Source organism: Entelurus aequoreus, linkage group LG06, assembly GCF_033978785.1.
Source record: "Entelurus aequoreus isolate RoL-2023_Sb linkage group LG06, RoL_Eaeq_v1.1, whole genome shotgun sequence".
NCBI classification, from domain to species: domain Eukaryota; kingdom Metazoa; phylum Chordata; class Actinopteri; order Syngnathiformes; family Syngnathidae; genus Entelurus; species Entelurus aequoreus.
Window position 1 is genome coordinate 9,310,650 of NC_084736.1, and position 14,012 is coordinate 9,324,661.

General features: G+C 39.3%; 1 protein-coding gene across 2 annotated transcripts in view; it reads left to right on the plus strand.

The window, feature by feature from the left end:
* ints1 (integrator complex subunit 1) overlaps window positions 1-12,070 on the plus strand; it is a 68,574-nt gene extending 56,504 nt beyond the window's left edge. Inside the window, exons 39-47 of one of the 2 annotated variants that reach the window (XM_062049958.1) lie at window positions 2,316-2,449; window positions 2,534-2,726; window positions 2,797-2,921; window positions 4,483-4,592; window positions 4,667-4,780; window positions 4,859-4,929; window positions 8,579-8,670; window positions 10,259-10,368; window positions 11,569-12,070. In XM_062049958.1, coding sequence (XP_061905942.1) covers window positions 2,316-2,449; window positions 2,534-2,726; window positions 2,797-2,921; window positions 4,483-4,592; window positions 4,667-4,780; window positions 4,859-4,929; window positions 8,579-8,670; window positions 10,259-10,368; window positions 11,569-11,681 — 1,062 coding nt within the window. In that variant the 3' untranslated portion in view covers window positions 11,682-12,070. The remainder of the gene's footprint in view (window positions 1-2,315; window positions 2,450-2,533; window positions 2,727-2,796; window positions 2,922-4,482; window positions 4,593-4,666; window positions 4,781-4,858; window positions 4,930-8,578; window positions 8,671-10,258; window positions 10,369-11,568) is intronic. The other variant, XM_062049959.1, reaches the window with a different exon arrangement.
* The last annotated feature ends 1,942 nt before the right edge of the window (window positions 12,071-14,012 follow it).

The following is a 14,012-nucleotide window of genomic DNA, read 5'->3' on the forward strand; positions in this document are numbered from 1 at the left end:
AGTCTAAGAATCACTCCTACTCTCCACGATATTTAAGAGACCTTCAGAGGTGTCTTAAGTGGTTAGGAGTTGCCAGCAGGGGATGGCACTGAGGCGAGAGAGACGTGCGCGAACGTTCAGGGAGCGGAACGATGTCCTGGATTTGTTTGACGAGCAGCTGATCAAACGGTATCGTTTAGACAGAGCGGGTATTATTTTTGTCACAGATTTAATACTTTTCGATTCCTTGTTGATTTCTGCATGTGGCTGCAGTGGGCTAGTATATATAGAGCCACCCACACCAGTTTCAAATTAGTTGCCTAATTAATGAATTGGAAAGAAAATGTTATGAGAGTAGCGTATGTGTGTGGCCGTGAGGTGAGTGACGTCAGTGAGTGTGTGTGCGAGAGAAGAGAGGGAGCGGTAGCGTGAGTGCCGCCGGGGACTAGTTTGTTTTGTATTATTTTGTAGTTTATTGTCAAAATATACACTCCCATTGTCCACTTAAATATTTCCAAGATATTTCTTTATTCTTAGACAACAGATTCCCTTCCGTGATTGGTCATTTCTATGGACACAGAAATGACGTCACCTAAAATTCCGTTTACAGCACATAGTAATGTCGTAATTCAGCTCTGAGTGTGACACTTAAGATTCAGTCCTACACTTCGCTGAAAGTGTGAGTAAGACGCTTGATAACTAACTTTTAAGTGCAGCTTTCAGCGAAGAAATTATTTACTCTTAAGTCAACTCTTAGCAGACTTCTTAGGAGTAATTCTAAGAAGCTTGATAAGTACGGCCCCAGATCTGCAAGCTTACAATGGGTTGAACTTATAGATCTGCTGCTATTTTCACAACTTATGTGTGACACTGCCCAACAGCAATCTCTAATACTTATTGACCTAAATTAATTTGTTAAAAGACTATACTTATATACTTATACTTTTTATTCTTTTTTTTTGGACTAAAACTAGACTAAACCCTTTTTGACTTTTCATCGACTAAAACTAGACTAAAACCCTTTTGAGTTTTCGTCGACTAAAACTGGACTAAAACTATCACATATAAAAGTGACTAAAATGTGACTAAAACTAATAAGCATTTTAGTCCAAAACGCTAAGACTATGACTAAATGTAAGATGGTTGTCAAAAACAACATTGATTTGTAGCAGCCTAAATGCTGTTTAAGTTAATTTACATTTTATGGAAGGTGCTTTATGTTTATTCAGCCAAAATGGGACTATTTACTTTATTTGCATGCTTACAATAATTATAAGGTACACTTTATTTGTATTACATTTGTCTAAATAATTTGATGACGTAACTGTTTAATTGCATACACTACCGTTCAAAAGTTTGGGGTCACATTGAAATGTCCTTATTTTTGAAGGAAAAGCACTGTACTTTTCAATGAAGATAACTTTAAACTAGTCTTAACTTTAAAGAAATACACTCTATACATTGCTAATGTGGTAAAAGACTATTCTAGCTGCAAATGTCTGGTTTTTGGTGCAATATCTACATAGGTGTATAGAGGCCCATTTTCAGCAACTATCACTCCAGTGTTCTAATGGCTCATTGGCTCAGGAGGCTAATTGATGATTAGAAAACCCTTGTGCAATCATGTTCACACATCTGAAAACAGTTTAGCTCGTTACAGAAGCTACAAAACTGACCTTCCTTTGAGCAGATTGAGTTTCTGGAGCATCACATTTGTGGGGTCAATTAAACGCTCAAAATGGCCAGAAAAAGAGAACTTTCATCTGAAACTCGACAGTCTATTCTTGTTCTTAGAAATGAAAGCTATTCCACAAAATTGTTTGGGTGACCCCAAACTTTTGAACGGTAGTGTACATTTGTCTAAATAATTTGATGACGTAACTGTTTAATTGCATATATGGCGGAAGGATCTGTCTGGTAATATGGTTTGGACACAACGTATTATAAATAAATAAATGATAAATGGGTTATACTTGTATAGCGCTTTTCTACATTCAAGGTACTCAAAGCGCTTTGTTATGGGTAATGGCAGTCAGGTATGGGGGAATCGAGCCACACAGTTTTTTGACCTTACTCTTACTTTTTCTAACTCTTTCTTACTGTAACAAACTTGCTTTATTTTGCCATTCATTTGTTCCCACATCGTTATTGTTTTACGTTTTTGAAGGATTAAGTTGACAAGTAAACGATACAAAACGAAGAGGAGCGTCTGGAGTTGTTTGTTGTTGCCGCAGCAAGCGGAGCAGGAGAAAGTAGAGGAGCGTCAAGCTAAGACTTCATTAGGAATCTACAACATTCATTTTTTAATCTGAAATGGTCTTTTTGTATTTCATCAGCTTGACGTCCTGGTGCACCGTCTAGTCACGCTACTCGCTGATGTCGGAGACTCAAAGTCAGCAGAGGACCGCGTTTCCGACGCCAACCTTGCATGTCGGAAGCTGGCCGTATCGCATCCCGTCCTCTTGCTCAGGTGACAACACCCACCTGCGTTCATCATTTACTCATTCGTGTCCAATTTTCGCTGACTTTGCTTTTTTTCTCGACCTGTTTCCAGGCACCTGCCCATGATCGCAGGCCTCCTTCACGGTCGGATTCACCTAAACCTGCGCGAGTTCCGGCAGCACAACCACATGACGTTCTTCAGCAACGTCCTCGCCATCCTGGAGCTGCTGCAGCCCCTGGTGTTCCACGCCGACCACCAGAGGGCGCTTCAAGACTGCCTCTTGTCCTTCATGAAGGTCCTCAAAGTAGGTGGCAAGCAAAAACAAGGGCTGATGGGGTTTTTGGTTTTTTTAATCGTCTTCTTTCTGATTACAGTACTTTCAAAGGAGTCGTTCCCCCTTAGTCATCATCAATAAATTCCTCCAGTTTACGCAAAAGTACATTACCCATGATGCAGCAGCCGCCATCCCGTATCTGCAGGCGCACTCGGACATACTGCAGTAAGTCACCTAATGATAGAAATAGGGATGTCCGATAATATCGGACTGACGACATCGGCCGATAAATGCTTTAAAATGTAATATCGGAAATTATCGGTATCGGTTTCAAAATTATCGGAATCGGTTTCAAAAAGTAAAATGTATGACTTTTTAAAACGCCGCTGTGTACACGGACGTAGGGAGAAGTACAGAGCGCCAGTAAACCTTAAAGGCACTGCCTTTGCGTGCCGGCCCGGTCACATAATATCTACGGCTTTTGACACACACACACAAGTGAATGCGAAGCCTACTTGATCAACAGCCATACAGGTCACACTGAGGGTAGCCGTATAAACAACTGTAGCACTGTTACAAATATCCGCCGCACTGTGAACCCACACCAAACAAGAATGACAAACACATTTCGGGAGAACGTCCGCACCGTAACACAACATAAACACAACAGAACAAATACCCAGAACCCCTTGCAGCACTTACTCTTCCGGGACGCTACAATATACAAAATGACGTCACCTAAAATTCCGTTTACGGCACATAGTAATGTCGTAATTCAGCTCTGAGTGTGACACTTAAGATTCAGTCCTACACTTCGCTGAAAGTGTGAGTAAGACGCTTGATAACTAACTTTTAAGTGCAGCTTTCAGCGAAGAATTTATTTACTCTTAAGTCAACTCTTAGCAGACTTCTTAGGAGTAATTCTAAGAAGCTTGATAAGTACGGCCCCAGGAGTGACAGATTGTTTGGTAAACGTATAGCATGTTCTATATGTTATAGTTATTTGAATGACTCTTACCATAATATGTTACGTTAACATACCAGGCACGTTCTCAGTTGGTTATTTATGCCTCATATAACGTACACTTATTCAGCCTGTTGTTCACTATTCTTTATTTATTTTAAATTGCCTTTCAAATGTCTATTCTTGGTGTTGGCTTTTATCAAATACATTTCCCCAAAAAATGCGACTTATACTCCAGTGCGACTTATATATGTTTTTTCCCTTCTTTGTTGTGCATTTTCGGCCGGTGCAACTTATACTCCGAAAGATACGGTAACAAGGTTTTCCAAAATAAATCAACTCAAGTTATGGAAAAAAAATGCCAACATGGCACTGCCATAAATTATTATTGAAGTCACAAAGTGCATTATTGGTGGGCGGGGTTGAGGTGGGGGCGGGGGGTGTATATTGTAGCGTCCCGGAAGAGTTAGTGCTGCAAGGGGTTCTGGGTATTTGTCCTGTTGTGTTTATGTTGTGTTACGGTGCGGATGTTCTCCCGAAATGTGTTTGTCGTTCTTGTTTGGTGTGGGTTCACAGTGTGGCGCATATTTGTAACAGTGTTACAGTTGTTTCTACGTCCACCCTCAGTGTGACCTGTATGGCTGTTGATCAAGTATGCTTTGCATTCACTTGTGAAAACACAGCGGCGTTTCAAAAAGTCATAAATGTTGCTTTTTGAAACCGATACCGATAAATTCCGATATTACATTTTAAAGCATTTATCGGCCGATCGGACATCCCTAATGAATATCAATGTGTTTCTTGTGTAACTTCCTGTTCCAGGATCATGAGTGCTGAGAATCCAGACTTGGTACAGCTGAAGTCTCTCCTGGCTGGACTCACTCTTCCTGTAAGGAGTTCCTCCGCAGAGCTCACTGCAGACGACAGAGATGGTCAGCGTCCATATCTCAACCTCCGTTTCTACACCGATCCCAGATTACAATTTTCATTATTCATCGCCCCCCAGATGAGGTGGCGGCCGGTTCCCTCCCTCTGGTCAACATCTCCGCGTCGGTTCCTCTGAGCGGCGCTGACATGACAAAATATCTGAAGAAGATGTCGAGGGGGGAGGCGGTGGAGGGTGAGGCTGAATCGGCCGTTTTGGCAGCAGAAACGACGGACTGACTCATGCGGCGTCTTGCTTTTTCTTCCTCCGCAGACGTGTTGGAAGTGTTGACAGAGGTGGATGAGAAGTCGAGGAGGAGCCCGGAGATCATCCAGTACTTCATCGTGAGTCACTAAGCAAATAGAACAGAAGCGAGGGGAAAAAAGGTTAAATATTTTCACCTGCCAAATCTTTGAACACCAACTTGTGTAGTGTTGTGGTAAATAAGTGCTGTGACACATGGTGGTGTCAGATAGGTAATTACTTTTCTCCCCAAAACAGAATAATGGGGGTGTTTATTTGGTCATGGTGTTGGTTTATTTTAAAACATGCATATAGTTTCAATATGGCACATCACATATTTCCAGTTTCTCATTACAACTTGTTCAAAAAAGAGTATGAAGAAGCAGGAATAACCAATAATAAATAAACCAATTCTTTATTTATTTTAAATTGCCTTTCAAATGTTTATTCTTGGTGTTGGGTTTTTTACATGTCAAATCTTCCACTCCTGCTTTGTCTCGTTTTGTCCACCAAACGTTTTATACTGTGCGTGAATTTGGGGGCAGCTCGGTTGGTAGAGCGGTTATGCCTAATTTTGTTGTGATGCCCCGCTGGATGCATTAAACATAGAAGAAGCAGGAATAAGTGAAGGAAACAGGGCAAACACTGGAGGTGGGAATCTTTGGGCATCTTACAGTTTAAATTCTTGGGGTGACGATCCGATTCAGGTTGGATTCTCGATTCAACACGGTTCTTGTAATGTATTTTTTGGTATAAAAATTATACTAATACAATGAATAAATAATAAATTATAATGGTAACACTTTAATATGGGGAACATATTCTTAGTAACAAAGACTTAATTAAGAGTTTAATATGTTTGTGTGTATGCTTCACCGATGACACTATTTGGTGAACATTGTTTTGTCCTACCAATTTCGGCGGTTCTTGAACTCACCACAGTGTGGACTGTGACGCAACGGTTTGTTTACATGTCAAATCTTCCACTCCTCCTTTGTCTCGTTTTGTCCACCAAACGTTTTATACTGTGCGTGAATTTGTGGGCAGCTCGGTTGGTAGAGCGGTTATTATCCCTAATTTTGTTGTGATGCTCCGCTGGATGCATTAAACAATGTACCGTAATTTTCGGACTATAAGTCGCAGTTTTTTTCATAGTTTGGCCGGGGTTGCGACTTATACTCAGGAGCAACTTATGTGTGAAATTATTAACACATTACCGTAAAATATCAAATAATATTATTTAGCTCATTCACGTAAGAGACTAGACGTATTAGATTTTATGGGATTTAGCGATTAGGAGTGACAGATTGTTTGGTAAACGTATAGCATGTTCTATATGTTATAGTTATTTGAATGACTCTTACCATAATATGTTACGTTAACATACCAGGCACGTTCTCAGTTGGTTATTTATGCCTCATATAGCGTACACTTATTCAGCCTGTTGTTCACCAATTCTTTATTTATTTTAAATTGCCTTTCAAATGTCTATTCTTGGTGTTGGGTTTTTTACATGTCAAATCTTCCACTCCTCCTTTGTCTCGTTTTGTCCACCAAACGTTTTATACTGTGCGTGAATTTGGGGGCAGCTCGGTTGGTAGAGCGGTTATTATGCCTAATTTTGTTGTGATGCCCCGCTGGATGCATTAAACGTAGAAGAAGCAGGAATAAGTGAAGGACACATAGGGCAAACACTGGAGGTGGGAATCTTTGGGCATCTTACAGTTTAAATTCTTGGGGTGACGATCCGATTCAGGTTTGATTCTCGATTCAACACGGTTCTTGTAATGTATTTTTTTGGTACAAAAATTATACTAATACAATGAATAAATAATAAATTATAATGGTAACACTTTAGTATGGGGAACATATTCTTAGTAACAAAGACTTAATTAAGAGTTTAATATGTTTGTGTGTATGCTTCACCGATGACACTATTTGGTGAACATTGTTTTGTCCTTCCAATTTCGACGGTTCTTGAACTCACCACAGTGTGGACTGTGACGCAACGGTTTGTTTACATGTCAAATCTTCCACTCCTCCTTTGTCTCGTTTTGTCCACCAAACGTTTTAAACTGTGCGTGAATTTTGGGGCAGCTCGGTTGGTAGAGCGGTTCTAGGTTCGATCCCCGCTTCTGCCACCCTAATCGTAGCTGTTGTGTCCTCGGGCAAGACACTTCACCCACTTGCTCCCAGTGCCACCCGCACTGCTTTAAAAATGGAACATGGATAATGTAAAGCACTTTGAGTCACTAGAGAAAAGCGCTATATAAATATAATTCAGTTCAGTTCAGTTAAGTTATTTGAACACTAGGGGAACATATTGTAAGTAACAAAGACTTAATTTTGAGTTATTTGGTTAGGGTTAGAGGGTTAGGGTTGTTGTATAATAAGGCCATGCAGAATAAGGCATTAATAAGTACTTAATAATGACTAATTAAGAGCCAATATGTTACTAATTTGCATGTTAATAAGCAACTAGTTAATGGTGAATATGTTCCCCATACTAAAGTGTTACCATTATAATAAACCCCTTTCAAAACAGGTTACAGGTTACGAAAGCTCCTCTTGGCTGCCGAAGCATTACTTATACGCAAAGTGTTGACTCTTAGCCACTGAGATCCAACGATCAGCTGATGCTCTCTGTCCCTTTTGCTCGCACTGAGGAAAAGGAGGGGAAAAAAAGCTTTTGTCTATGCAGCTCCTTGTGTTTGGAACATGCTACAAAGAGACTGGAAGCCGACTGAATTTTTATCCTTAAATGCTTTTAAATCTAAACTGAGAGCATTTGAAGGAGCCTCATTTATCTGTAACTGTTCTACTTGATGTCCATCCTGTCAGTTTAATGTGTAATGTGAATGTCATTTTATGTGTAACTTTGCTGCCTTTTGGCCAGGACTCCCTTGAAAAAGAGGTTTTTAATCTTAATGGGATTTTTTTTCCTGGTTAAATAAATTTAAAAAATAGAAATAAATGTACCTTTTTAAAAATGTGTTTTTTACATTTTGTTTGCAAAAAATACAGAATGTTAATCAATTTAATAAAAGAAAATACAGCAACACCAACTTCAAACCAATCCCAGCTTTACGTATTTAGTAAGACATACGAATACGATACTTGTTAAATACAATAAAGTTAAAAACTTAAAGTACCAATGATTGTCACACACACACTAGGTGTGGCGAAATTATTCTCTGCATTTGACCCATCACCCTTAATCACCCCCTGGGAGGTGAGGGGAGCAGTGAGCAGCACCGGTGGCCGCACCCGAGAATCATTTTTGGTGATTTAACCCCCAATTCCAACCCTTGATGCTGAGTGCTAAACAAGGAGGTAATGGGTCCCATTGTTATAGTCTTTGGTATGACTCTGCCAGGGTTTGAACTCACAACCTAACGATCATAGTTAAAAAAGGAAAACCGATAAATAATAAAAGTAACCAAAAAAATAAAAATAAAAAATAGTAATCAATAAAAGCTTAATGTTTTTAATCCAAAAACTGATTTTTAAAATTAAAAAGAAAAAATGTTTGTATTTTTAAAATCGGTTCTCAAAAATTATGACTTGATATAAAATCTAAATTTTAAAAAATTGCGATTTGGATAGGAATCCGTTTTTTCGAGCAACTGTAGTAAACATACACAGATTGAGAAGAAATAGGATTTCAATGTTTTAATTGGCCAGGAAGAAACATTTTTTATTTTTATCTCTGCGTGTGCATTCTCATGTTTTTTTTGTGTTTTTTAACAGAACGACCTGCAGAGACTCATGACGTCCCCAGAGGAACTCTGTCGGAATATCGCTTTCAACCTGGCGCTACGCTGCATCCAGAATAATCCCTGGTAATGTATGCTTCCACCAAATGTTGTATACTGAGATTAGGGTGAATGCCGTAAAAAATGTTGACTGAATCTTTATTGTCATTGTACATTAAACACAAAATGAGGTGCTCTCCAAAAATGTGTTAAAAAGTAATACAATTAAGAATACCAATCACCCATGGAATTAAAATTCCACATTCAGTCTTGCTGTGAGCACACACAGACCCACATATGCACAAACAGGTACAATGGCTAGTCATATTCACACACACACACCCTACAGTGACAAGTTAACCTCTCATTCATTAATTTAGCTTACATCACTTTAGTGCAGGGGTCACCAACCTTTTTGAAACCAAGAGCTACTTCTTGGGTACTGATTAATGCGAAGGGCTACCAGTTTGATACGCACTTAAATAAATTGCCAGAATTAGCCAATTTGCTCAATTTACCTTTATCTCTATGTTATTATTAATAATGAATGATATTTACACTTAATTGAACGGTTTAAAAGAGGAGAAAACACGAAAAAAATGACAATTAAATTTTGAAACATAGTTTATCTTCAATTTCGACTCTTTGAAATTCAAAATTAAACCGAAAAAAAGAAGAGAAAAACTAGCTAATTTGAATCTTTTTGAAAAAATTAAAAAAAGAATTTATGGAACATCATTAGTAATTTTTCCTGATTAAGATTAATTTTAGAATTTTGATGACATATTTTAAATAGGTTCAAATCCAATCTGCACTTTGTTAGAATATATAACAAATTGGACCAAGCTATATTTCTAACAAAGACAAATCATTATTTCTTCTAGATTTTCCAGAACAAAAATTTTAAAAGAAATTCAAAAGACTTTGAAATAAGATTTAAATTTGATTCTACAGATTTTCTAGATTTGCCAGAAACATTTTTTTGAATTTTAATCATAATAAGTTTGAAGAAATATTTCACAAATATTCTTTGTCAAAAAAACAGAAGCTAAAATGAAGAATTAAATTAAAATGTATTTATTATTCTTTACAATAAAAAATAAAAAAATGACTTGAACATTGATTTAAATTGTCAGGAAAGAAGAGGAAGGAATTTAAAATGTAAAAAGGTATATGTGTTTAAAAATCTTAAAATCATTTTTAAGGTTGTATTTTTTTCTCTAAAATTGTCTTTCTGAAAGTTATAAGAAGCAAAGTAAAAAAATTAATGAATTTATTTAAACAAGTGAAGACCAAGTCTTTAAAATATTTTCTTGGATTTTCAAATTCTATTTGAGTTTTGTCTCTCTTAGAATTAAAAATGGGCAAAGCGAGACCAGCTTGTTAGTAAATAAATAACATTTCAAAAATAGAGGCAGCTCACTGGTAAGTGCTGCTATTTGAGCTATTTTTAGAACAGGCCAGCGGGCTACTCATCTGGTTCTTACGGGCTACCTGGTGCCCGCGGGCACCGCGTTGGGGACCCCTGCTTTAGTGAAACATTGGTAAAAAAATTAAAATATATATATATTGACAATTCACATCAAAGGCTCACCAATGTAGGGATGTGTTATTGTACATAGTTTTCTGACAGTCATAAAAGTCTCAACAAAAGTTAAACGTTTCTGCTCCGCAGCCTGGCCAACGACTTCCTGCCAACGTTCATGTACTGCATGGGCAGCGGGGACTTTGACGTGGTGCAGACGGCCCTGAGGAATCTTCCAGAATACGTGCTGCTATGTCAAGGTAAGAGGACGTGTCCCACGCTGCCACGATTTGCGCCTTTCTCCACGGGATGACCTCATACTAGGGGTGTAACGGTACACAAAAATTTCGGTCCGGTACGTACCTCGGTTTAGAGGTCACGGTTCGGTTCATTTTCGGTACAGTAAGAAAACAACAAAATATAAATTTTTTGGTTATTTATTTACCAAATTTGTAAACAATGGCTTTATCTTTTTAACATTGGGAACACTATAATAATTCTGCCCACATTAATCAACATTAAACTGCCTCAAGTTTTTGCTCAGATTAAATACAATGACAAAACTTTTCTTCTACATATAAAAAGTGCAACATTAAACAGTTTCAAGTCAACTCATCATGCTTAATTTATTACAGCATTTGGGAAGCCTGTAGTTGATTGTTATTATTATTATATTTTTATCAACATGTGATAGCAGGGACCCTGCGATTCAAAACTAGGCTGCTGCATTTCTAATGATTAATGTAACTATAGCTGAAAAAAATGGTACAATAGCAATAGGAGAGACTATTCATCCCTGAACACCATGGAGTTCATGTAGGCTTAATGATGCACTTACATTATTATATCAACTATCAGAGACAGAAACTCTTCATTTAACATAATGTCCTTTTTTGCTGCTTCAACACAGCTCGATCAACACAGAAAAAGGTAAAGTGACATAACAGACAGACAGGGCTTTGCTGTTCAGAACACACACACACTGCAAAATGAGCTAACGTTACGCTAAAAGCGAATTAGCCTTCACCTCAAGCAAGGACTGCGAGCGAGCTGAGCTGCCTTTTATATTTCTAGAACGTCAACAGGCTCATAATGATGTTACTAGTAGTTGACTGGGAGGTGTTTATTATAATTTGGGGAGAGTCCGCTGCCTGATGCTTACCTGCTAAACGCTAAGCACTGACTACATGTGCTCTGAATACGCACTGCTGATTGGCTGTTACCGCTCTGTTTGTAACCAATCAGATGGTTGTGTGGGTGGGACAATGCTGGGTGCTGTGTAGAGGCGGCTACTTAATATGTTCGTGTGGAAACTCTTTCGGTACACCTCCGAACCGAACAGAAACCCCCGTACCGAAACAGTTCAATACAAATACACGTACCGTTACACCCCTACCTCATACGCTTCCAAACGTACATTTGTGTGAGTTTTTTTTTTTTTTTTTTCCTTCCTTCTCCAGAACACGCAGACATCTTACTCCACAAGGCCTTTTTAGTGGGCGTCTACGGACAAATCGACACCAGTTCTATGATCTCAGAGTCGATGAAGGTCCTTCACATGGAAGCAATTTAGATTATTTTGTAGTTTAACCACACTGCATTTTTACTTTACCAAATGTGAAATTAGTCCTTGGCCGGGGCATGAATTTTATGGAATTCAATCAACAAACATTTTAATTGGAGACCTCAAGGCCACTCATTCCTTTGTCTCTAAGCCGCAATGTTTTCCTGTCACTGAAAAACCATCTATGACTCACAGCCTGCTGAATAAAAGAACGGGCGCAATCTGCCTTTGAGTGAGTAGTGAAACAACATTTTATGCAGCCGCTCATTGAGCAAAAATGAGTTGAAATTGTAAATAAAACATCCTAGCAGCCACCAAACCCAATTACTAACTCCATGTAAGAAGAGAAAAACGATGCTAAGCGGGCGCCTTTCAATTCGTCGCAGACAAAAGCGGCAAGCGGCTGTCACGCTGCGTGGCGGCTCGCTCCTCGCCGGGCGTGTGGCAGACAGATTAAAAGGCGCGATGAACATGCCGCGATGGAAACCATTTTGCCATGAAAGTGTGTCTTGTTTAGCGCCGTGCCGCTGACTTCATCTGAAAGCCTCCTGATGGAGCGTCGAGAGCCAACTCCCGACAATGCAGGCATGCGGGCCCGAAAGGAAGAAAGTGGACCTCCCCTTTGGGGACAAATTGACCGTGTCGGTAATTGTTCAATCATTTGCGAGCAAAGGTCCGTTTTCCCAGGCTGCCACTGGGTGTTGTGTTACGTGGAACGTAAGGAAGAGGTTGAGGATCCTCAGTGAGGCCAAGGCAAGCCTGCACTTGTCACTCAGTGGAAGCCGTCACTCAAACATAAAAAAAAGTCCAATAGCACACATACACACTTTGCACCTCTTTGTATCACAGTGGAACATAGGAACAAAGCTTTCTTTACCCCTACCTAAATAAACTGTCATTACTCTTAAAGTGTCTCTGAAACAAAAAAAAGTACCGTATTTTTCGGACTATGAGGCGCACTTAAAGGCCTACTGAAATTAATTTTTTTTATTTAAACGGGGATAGCAGATCTATTCTACAGTATGTGTCATACTTGATCATTTCGCGATATTGCCATATTTTTGCTGAAAGGATTTAGTAGAGAACAACGACGATAAAGATCGCAACTTTTGGTATCTCACAAAAAAAAGCCCTGCCCCTACCGGAAGTAGCGTGACGTAGTCAGTTGTACATTTCCGCAAAGTTCCCTATTGTTTACAGTGATGGCGGCCAGAAGTGAGAGTGATTCGGACCGAGAAAGCGACAAGTTCCCCATTAATTTGAGCGAGGATGAAAGATTTGTGGATGAGGAAAGTGCAAGTGAAGGACTAGTGGGGAGTGGAAGCTATTCAGATAGAGAAGATGGCGGGTGGGACCTGATATTCAGCTGGGAATGACTACAACAGTAAATAAACACAAGACATATATATACTCTATTAGCCACAACACAACCAGCCCAAAGGACCGTTCACCTAACCCAAGGTTCATAAAGCTTATATATTTACCCAAAGTTACGTACATGACACGCACGTACGGGCAAGCGATCAAATGTTTGGAAGCGCGCGGGTGGGACCTGATATTCAGCTGGGAATGACTACAACAGTAAATAAACACAAGACATATATATACTCTATTAGCCACAACACAACCAGGCTTATATTTAATATGCCACAAATTAATCCCGCATAAAAACACCTAAGTGTTTGTTATGCTAGCTCCTAGCTCCTAGCTCCCGTCCATATAACCCGCCAATACAATTCAAACACCTGCACAACACACACAATCACTCAGTCCAAAGGACCGTTCACATAACCCAAGGTTCATAAAGCTTATATATTTACCCAAAGTTACGTACATGACACGCACGTACGGGCAAGCGATCAAATGTTTGGAAGCGCGCGGGTGGGACCTGATATTCAGCTGGGAATGACTAAAACAGTAAATAAACACAAGACATATATATACTCTATTAGCCACAACACAACCAGGCTCATATTTAATATGCCACAAATTAATCCCGCATAAAAACACCTAGGTGTTTGTTATGCTAGCTCCTAGCTCCTAGCTCCCGTCCATATACCGTAATTTCCGGACTATAAGCCGCACCAGCTAAATTTAGGGGAAAATACAGATTGCTCCATATATATGCCGCACCCGACTATAAGCCGCAGGCGTTTTGATGTGTAATTACCGTAGTATATAGGGGTTCCTGCTACCACGGAGGGGATTGTCGGGACAGAGATGACTGTTTGGGAACGCAAAGCGTCCCATTTATTAACAATAAATCTTTCAATCATTCAATCAAACTTTCACATCTTTGACATGGCGAACAGCATTCGTGCAGAGTACAAATAATACAAC